General features: G+C 39.6%; 1 protein-coding gene across 1 annotated transcript; it reads right to left on the reverse strand.

Moving 5' to 3' along the window:
• Positions 1 to 289: 289 nt before the first annotated feature.
• Positions 290 to 955, reverse strand: LOC308262602 (large ribosomal subunit protein uL6-like). Its single transcript, XM_080695135.1, has one exon. It carries the CDS (start codon positions 932 to 934, stop codon positions 311 to 313), a length of 624 nt encoding a protein of 207 aa, XP_080551261.1. The 5' UTR covers positions 935 to 955; the 3' UTR covers positions 290 to 310.
• Between the last annotated feature and the right edge of the window lie 8260 nt (positions 956 to 9215).

Raw genomic sequence — 9215 nt, forward strand, 5'->3', positions numbered from 1 at the left:
GAGGTAGAGGATAAGATTGAGATCTTGGGTCACAACTACCACGTGTTCATCACGGACAGATTTCCTGCATGTCCCAATCCTTACTGGAGCTGTTAGCACGTGCAACACCAAACACTTTCAGGAGCTTCTACATCCATTGAACAGGCAGGTAACTTGCCTGCCATGGCTACCGTATTCCTCTTGCTCAAAATCTTAATTTACTCAGAATTTACCCAGCCTGTTTTATTTGCCAAGTAGTAGAAAATAAGAATTAAAACCCCCAAACCAATAGAAGTCTTTTATTGCATCATTAAAATATTACACATTGGTCTTACAATCCAGAGTCTTGTTTCTGTGGGTGGATAACTTTTAGATTCCATTCATCAGCCTGCTGAACTGTTCCTTTTTCAGAAACATAAATACCATCCAAAAATTTTCTGATATCCTTGTTTTTAACTGTTGTGGCTTGCTGAATTAAAGCAGCTGAATTTGAAACAAGTTCAATATCATTTCCTTCAAGGATCAATTCATCTTTCTGGGCTTGAGATACTGAACAAGCAACGCCTGTCCTCATCCGAACCCTATGGATGTATTTTTCACCCAAGAAATTCCGGATTTCAACAAGAGACCCATTCTCCTGAATAACGACGTTGATGGGGAAGTGAGCATACACAGACCTCATCTTGTAACGGAAGCCCAGTGTAACGCCCTTGATCATGTTTTGCACATGACTACAGATAGTGCGGACAGTAGCCAGTTCCTTTCTATTTCCCCACCATTTGTCAACACGGAGCCTTTTCTTTTTCTTTCCAAGCAGACTGAGTTCTACATTGATGTGGTTGAAGTCCCTCCGCAGGGTTCCTGTAGGGCCCTTCACAATAACTGTGCGCCCCTTCAGAGTTATGTCGACATTTTCTGGAATGTCGACAGTCTGGTTGCTAAGAATGGTCTTCATTCTCACAGTAGTTGCGGCAAAAAGCTGCTTAGTTGTTTGATGAAAATTATTTCTCTGGTTCTGGCATTTATTATTTATTTCTTTTTGCAGTTAATCTCTTTGAGTATCTTCTCTAGTGCTGGTTTGGAAGACAAATTCTTTCAGCTTCTTCTTGTGGAAAATGTTTATTTTCCCATCACATTTATTTTGCGAGGTAGGAAATTTTTGGCTGCAAGTTGTTTTCTTTCAGAGTTTGGAATATGTTGCTCCAGGCCCTCCTGGCTTTCAAGACTTCATTTGGGAAGTCTGGAGTGATTCTACCTGGTTTGCTTCTGAATGTCCATAGTCTTTTGCTTTTGTTGCCTTTGAGGTTCTCTCCTTAGCTTCTATGTTAGTCAGTTTGACTATAATGTGGCATGGGGAAACGTTTTGCTGATCTTGTCTAAAGGGGGGGAGGGTTCTATAAGTTTCCTGTACCTGTGTATCAACCTCTTTTTCTATTTTTGGAAAATTTTCTGATGTTACTTTTTTTTTGAAGATTGTTGATCCCTTTGGTTTCACCTTCCATTCCCTCTTCTATGCCTATTATCCTTAGGCTAGTTCTTTTAAGCTGGCCCCATATCTCTTTGATACATCTCATGCTGTTGAATTGTTTTTTCTAGATTATATAATATGTGTTCATTTGGGGAGTGATCTTCTAAGAGCAAGATTCTATTTTCTATGTGATCTAATCTATTGTTTATAGTTTTTATTTATGCCTTCACTTCAATAATTGCATCTTTTATTTCCCTCAGAGCTTCTTTCTGATTCCTATTCAGGGTGTCATATTCTTTATTTGTTCCTTTATTTCTTTCAGGCCTTCTCTAAATTCTTTTTGGGAATTCTGTATCATTTCTACTGTTAATTTTCTTATTTGTTCTTCTGAAGATCTCTGCAATTCTGTGTTGTTAGGTTCTGTTATTATGGGATTGTGGGAGCTCCTTGCTTCCTTGTTATTCCTCCTTCTTATGGTTTCAAATTTCTTAACTTTGTATCTTTGTTGCTTTTGATAGCTTTTTCTGTAGATGTCAGCTGGTATATACAAGGGCAAGTTGTGTTGTATTCAATAATGAAGGTTGAGTGAGGAGGAAAGTGATGAAGCCATAAGTCCAAGAACAGGGTAAAGTAGCAGATAGGATTGAATAGTTGAATAGTATGAGAATTTGAGTTTGGTAAGGTAATATAGTAGAGATTAGAGATAATGAATATGTGGTAGGATTCTAGTAACCAATGTAGAGTATTTAGAATAGTGATATGAAGTGGATTTAATACAAGACAAAGAAAGAAGGAAAAAGTCGAGATGGAGAGAAGAGAGTAGATATGAGGGAAGAAGCTTGTGAACGAGTTGGAGAAGAGAGAAACACACAAGTACACACACCCTCCCCCCAAAATAAACCCAAAACAACAACAAAAAAAATGCAACTGTACAAATATATGAAAACTGAGAAGACTTGACCTCTACAGTTCTCTTTGTTCTGCATGGATTCTTTCACCCATTTAAGGTTCACACTCACAGGTTCTTGGACATGTCCCAAGCAGTCTCATTTTCTCTGTAACCTATATTAATTATTTCAATTTATAGTTTGCTTTTTGGTCTCCTTCGGTGATTGGGACTCTGGCCTGGTGTCTCTCTGTGCAGGTGCCGAATGCCATTGGCACCCTTACTTCTGCAAGCCTGGGTCTCTGAGCTCTCAAAAAATACCTGACTCTGAGACTCTCTCAGTCCATGCAGGCAGTCAGTATCACTGGGGTTGGATCTAGTGTTAAGCACAGGTCTCCATGCTTTCCACTGATGGTGAGCCCAAGACTCTCCTACCTGGATAGGTGGCTAGTGCTGCTAGGACCAGACCCAGTATATACATAGGAGTCCATGTTATCTACAGCTAGGACTGGATTGGTCTGACTTCTCCTAGGTCACCACAATTGAGAGGTCTGTGGAGTTTTCCAGCGGCTTTACCAGGCCTCTGAGCCCTGGGAACCATAGGCCTTCTTGCCTGATTAGCCCTGGGGCCTGTCTGCTAATTCACATCTCTGCTGCGTCCCATAGCAGACTCCACCTCCACCTTCACCAGTGTGAACCCCAAAAGTCTCAGATCCTTTTGAGTCTGTCACTTGCTGCTCAAGTCTCTGCTGCCATGCTCGGTGTTCTCCTGAGGAGATGGCTGGTTCACTTACAGTGTTGTTGAACAACACTTTGGATCTCTGGAGGGCACAGTGAGCTCAGCCGCAACTGCTGCAAGTCATTGCCAGGGTCCGAGCAAAAGGAGCCAGCCACTTAAAATTCTGATCAGCTGTAGCCACTTACTTTGTTTTAAGTCATTGGCTGTTTTGCTGGGAGTTTCTGGCAGTCCTGGCACAGTCAGGCAAGATGGCGATGCTGTAGTTCCCATGGTGCAGCTTGTTGGAGGCAGGCGGGATACTTTTCTGCTCTCTAATCTGCCTTCTAGCTTTAATTCTACCACCTTTCAATTCTTGGTTCTCTGTTCAAATTTATGTTGGTTTCTTTTGTTTAGATGCTGTTTTCATGGCAACAGAAATTTAGTGTCAGCAGGACTGATATGTGCTGCTTACCTCAGTTACCATCTTTCCAGAAAAATGAGACACTTTCACTTAAGGGAGCTCAATGAAATGCCCAGACCACTAAAATGGGCTGTCTCTCCTCATTTTTCAAGTTAGTTTGTTTTTCATTTAAATGACTGGATTTGAGTATGAGATGTCTCATATACTCTCCCATTTGGAGCATGTGAAAATGGGGCCACTGACCATGTGACTATAACAGAAGTAAATATACCAGATGTGGGGGTAGATCTCAAGGATCCATTTCAACCTAATTTACTCTTCCATGACCATCACAAGCAGAGAGAAAATTAAAGATTTAGAAATGAGATTGTGAAGTGATTTTATGAAGCCAGAATTTTCTTTGGTTATTCATGGAAATATGAGCAAATGCTTTTTATGTATAATGACTGAACAAGATGGGGGAAAGAAACATTCTACTAGAAACTTGTCTAAAATTCCTCTTCAGAAGGGTTTGCCTTTTAGGAAAAAGCCATTCCCGCTGGGTGTGTTGGTGCACGCTTGTAATCGCTGCGCTTGGGAGGCGAAGACAGGAGGATCGCACAGGTTCGAAGCCAGCCGCGCTGGCTTAAGAGACCCTGTTTCCAAATAAAAATCTGGGAGTGTAGCCCAGAGGTAGAAGGGCTTCCAGGAACCCCAGTACCACCACCACCACAAAAAAAAAAAAAAAAAAAAAAGTTATTCCTGCCTGGGGAAACCTGAATCTACTGAGGCTGGGTTTGGCTTGTTACACTGGAGTTTCTGGGTGAATTTGGGAGGGAGGAGAGAAAGCATGAGAAGAATGTTGGAATCCAGAACATTGGGGGCCCTTGAATACTAAGAAAGTTAAAAGAATTATAACATTTCTTCTGGAAGGTATAGAAGGACTGGAGAGCCAAACAGATGTAGCCCATTTAACCAAGAGAAGTCCTTGGGTGTGTTGGAGGGACATCCCTCAGAGGGAGGCAAAGGAATAGACCTGGTGACCAAGAGTGAAGGCACTGAAGTAGGCCAAGAACTTGAGAAGCAAAGCAGGTTGGCTAATAAAAAGATTTATATAATATAGATGTGTAGAGAAGTGATAAAGGAACTCTCATGCTTTTTAGGGAAAGCTTGGTTATGAGAGCTTCAACAAGGCAGCTTCAACTGTCCAGTAGGGATATATGGAGACAGATCCTTATAAAAAGAATAAAAATGTGACTATTTTGTGTTCTTAAATGGAGAGTGGCACTTTGGAAACCACATCATGAAGTATATTGTTAGAAAATAGAACCTGTGCTCCTCCTAGGAAAATTACTATAATATAGTAGCATCCTGACCAAGAATTCAGCAACACATAAACTATAAATACCAGTACTTACATGTTATAAAAGAAAAAAGTATTAACTCACATAATCCCCTAAAACTGTAAAAGTTCTATAAATCAAGCATAAATATATGAATAATTTAAAAAGCAACTCCAATATACAATAAAGTAGCCATAAAATAACTAACAAAATTTACATGAAATGTTAGTTATAATATATAATAAAAATGAATGAAATAATTTTGTTTGCTTAGCATTTAAATACAGTTTTATGGAAAAAATAAGTATATATCTTAAAAGGGCTCTTCAAGATAGTTCAAGTTAATTCTGTCTTTTCTCTTGTTTAGTGTTCCTGGATTAAGCAATACTGCTTGAAGTCAGCAGATTAAACAAAAGTCCCTGAAGGAACATGATGCTTACTTCTTTTGTTCTTGTTACTGTTGAGGATAATGATTTCTTTTCTCAAAATACTGAATATCATGTTGTTAAATAAAACTTGTGATACTAAAAGTTCTCTGAAATAAAGAGTTAAGAGCTTAATAGAGCTATTACTGATGCTAGCCAAAGGTGACAAGGTTAACCCTGGGACAAGTCCACTAAGCCAGCAGCAGCAAGACCAGATTGCAGGTGGGGAAATTTCCACTGGACCTAAGGGGCCAAGATATTTTGTCACAAAATTCTGGAGACAAGAAGCAGAAATTGTTCACACTGAACTTAACCTTAGCGACAGGTAAGAGGAACAGGACAACAAGAAGCAGGCAAAAGTCCTGGCTTGGAAGGTTAGTTGACAAAGTGAAGTCTTTGCTACTTTTTGTCTTGTTGGTCACAAGGTGGCCATGAGGAGTAATCTTCAACACACAAGAAAGGAATGTGGGGCAGTTCTTTTGTTGATTTAGCTTGAAGCTCTGAGTTAAAATGAACTTTTATCTCTTCCCTCCCTCCATTCTCTGGCCTATAGCCTGTTTAGGAGATCTCAGAATTCTTCTCTTATCAATATTTAGGGGAAAAAAAAAACCACACACACACAAGCCAAGGTCCATAGGGGCATCTTCCACTGTCATCAAATACCCCTGGGCTGCAGATGGACATATGTTCTCTTAAGGGGCAGGACCTTCTGTAAGTGTCAAGTGAAATTAGTTCATACCATGGAGTACCTGATGTGGGACACTAGGAAGCAATTGTTTGGGGACATTTTATTAATAAGGAATACATTAGGCTGTGTGTAATAGATACCTATGATTAGGAATTTCAGATTCCTAGTAATGAGAAGTAGAAGCAGCATAAGGTCAGCATACCTGCTCAAGAGAGTCATAAAAGGCACTGTTTCTCTGCTCTGTGTCCTCCTGCTGCAGGCCACATTCTAGGCAAGCAGACAGGGGGAGGGCAAAAAGTGTGTGCCAGATAAGGCAATCCCTTTTTATAAGGAAATAGGTAGCCTAAGCAGAAGCCTTATTTTGCAGTCTTTTGCTTCTCGATGGCCACATGAAGCACAGTCCCCTAGCCACAAGGGAAGTTGAGCATATCCCATCCCAAATGGGGCCAGGGTTCAGTAGTAAAAAAAAAAAAAAAAAAAAAAAAAGAGGGGGGGAGAGAGAAAGAGAAATAGATATTCTCAGGTACCCAGCAATATTCTTCCATGGGTTTATTTATTGTGGGATAATAATTAAGGACTCTGCAGTAAAACACTCCATATTATAAGTCATGTTCAAATGACATGGTCATTAGAATTTTTTCATGTACATTGTCTGATATGCTTCTTATAAATCCTACTGTTATGGTTATAGAATGTCCTCTAAAGACCTCATGTTCAGGGTTGATATAATCAGGTCATGAGGGCTGTAATCTCACTTCTGTGTAAACCCATAACTATGGATTTACTGGGTGGTAACCTAAGCAGGTGGGGTGAGAGTGGGGAAGGTGGGTACCTGGGGTGTGGTTTTGGGGACTGTGCTTTTGTCTCTGACTTTCCTTGCTTGCTTGATCTCTTACTTCCAGCCTCCATGGTGAGAGGGCAGAGCTCTTGCTCGCTCCCTCTCTTTGCTTGCTGCCACCATGCCCTGAGCTCTGCAGATATAACCAAGCCTGATATGGACTGAAACTCCAAGATCTCCAAAAAATGGTGAGCAAATAAATCTTCCTCTAAGATATATGAATCATGGAATTACAGATAAATGAGGACTTGCAGGCCAGTGGAACTTTAATGGATAAAACAGAAGCCCAGAAGGTATAAGTAATTGAGTCAAAGTTTAGTTACCAACTGAGAGAGTACTGAGATCCCAGTCTAGTGGACATCCCATCACTTCTGTTTATAAATATGCCTTACCTTTCTATTGGGAGGAAAAAATCAGTCACTGAGCTTTCGTTTTATCTCTATCCATTTCAGATTCTTTCCTAATTCTTATTTACAGGGTTTCTCAAGAAAACTATATTAACAAGGCTTGTTATTTTAGGGGCATAGATGCAAACAAAATGAAATAAATTTTATTTCTCTCAATAGTAGAATTATATAAATTAGAGCCTCTAATGGGCTAGTTAGTTGCTGATCCTTGAGTTTATTCTGTCTACAAGAGAATTTTCTTTCAGAGTTATTTAGTACTTTAGTTCTCAGCCTAACTGTTCCAGGAGACCAAAGAAACAACCTCTTCTGATGTGATTTTGTTTCTGTGGGTACTCCCAGATGGCCGACTGGGAAAGGATGATAGGTTGTGGTCGATACTTCCTCCATGGCAGGTAACTCCTCTCAGAACCCTGGATTTGTTCCCATGGTCATCTTATAGGAGAATCAAAATGGCAGGGAGCCACTATTGTGGGTTCACGGCCACCCTCAGCTACTTAGTGAAGACCTCCGCAACTTAGTAAGGCTCTGTTTCAAAATAAAGAGTTAAAATAGGGCTGGGGATGTGGCTCAGGGTTCAATCCCTGGTATCACACACACACACTAAAAGGGCTGGGGGTGTAGCTTAGAGGTTTAATGGTTTAATCCTCAGCACCACACACACACATACTAAATACATAAATAAAAATAAGGAAAATTATTAGAAAATTCTTCCCTTTCAGCTGAAATCTACTATAGTTCTTGTTCACTGATTCTCCTTCTGTATTCAGGAGCTATGTGGTTGTTAACTTCCTTTTTCATTCAATAAATATTTGAAGAAAGCTATTGTGGTTCATCTTTTCTCTGGTTTCTTCTATTATTCTTCATGGGGCATTTCTGGATCCTTTACCTAATCACAACCCTCCAAATAAAACTCAACTTATCAAGGCCTCTTAGAATCAGCCACATTTGTAACTAAACAGTGCCATGGACAAGGTATAAATAGCACCAAATAGGGCCACTTCATCCTTTATTTTGGTTACCCTATTGGCGTGGCTTTAAATTACATTAGTAACCTCATCCTAGTATTGCTTATTTTGAGCTTGTTGGTTGGTTGAAGCTGTTACTACTGCTCTGGGGTGTGCTTATGGTTCCACTCAGCTCCTCTGGAGTTCCATATCTACATTCAGGCGTACTACAGAAGCCTTCAAATAGGTAAATATGCCATATTAGTTTTGAGGTTGTCAAAATAACAGTTGAGTTGCAGTGACATACTATGTTCATTGTGCATTAACCTACTGCAGGAACTGTGCTAGCAACTTTTCTCCTCTCAGTCCTTACAACCATCTTCCTGTGGATGCTTTTCTCTAGTTTTGCAGATGAGGAACAGGTGTGGAAGGGTAGAAACCTTTGTTGGGGATCACACAAGAGATAATTTGAGAAGTGGAGAACTCAGAGCTGGGTCTGGAAGAATTCAAAGATTGCACTATTAACTATAATTTTATTCTGTCTCCTTGTCCTTAGTATTAAAAAAAACCCCAAAAGGTGATTAAATGAAAGGTCTCCATGAAGATTTATAACAACAATAATGAGCAGACAGAATAAAAGGAATAGGTTTGGAGTTCTATTTTGCTTAGTATCTAGGCTAAAAGTTCTCATGCATAAAAAATCTCATAACTTACCCTTTGGGGGTTGAGGGTGAAATGACTTAATAAATAATAGAAATATAAATTAAAGTGACAATTTAGGATAGAGGATATAACTCAGTGGTAAAGTGTGTGCTTAGCATGCACAAGGCCCTATGTTTGATCCCCAGCACCAAAAAAAAAAAAAAAAAGAAAAAAAATCACTTTAATGAATTTCCCTGGTAGCAGGCACTGCTTGGCTCATATGATACAAGGGTGCTAAAAAAGATTGCATGGAAAGGCACCTAAATCTTTATTTATTAAAATGTTGAGAATCAAAGTGCCTTACAAATACTGGCTATAAGGATTTCCAATCAGAGCTGGCTTGAATTTTAAAGCTCAGTAAGTAACATAAGAGGAAACAGAAATCTATGATTCATTTTAAAAATATAGTTTTTAAAT

Source organism: Muscardinus avellanarius (assembly GCF_963383645.1).
Source record: "Muscardinus avellanarius genome assembly, chromosome: 4".
NCBI lineage: Eukaryota > Metazoa > Chordata > Mammalia > Rodentia > Gliridae > Muscardinus > Muscardinus avellanarius.

Bases quoted from the DNA above. Each gene is read 5' to 3' on its own strand.
- LOC308262602 (XM_080695135.1), bottom strand. From the start codon at position 934: ATGAAGACCATTCTTAGCAACCAGACTGTCGACATTCCAGAAAATGTC.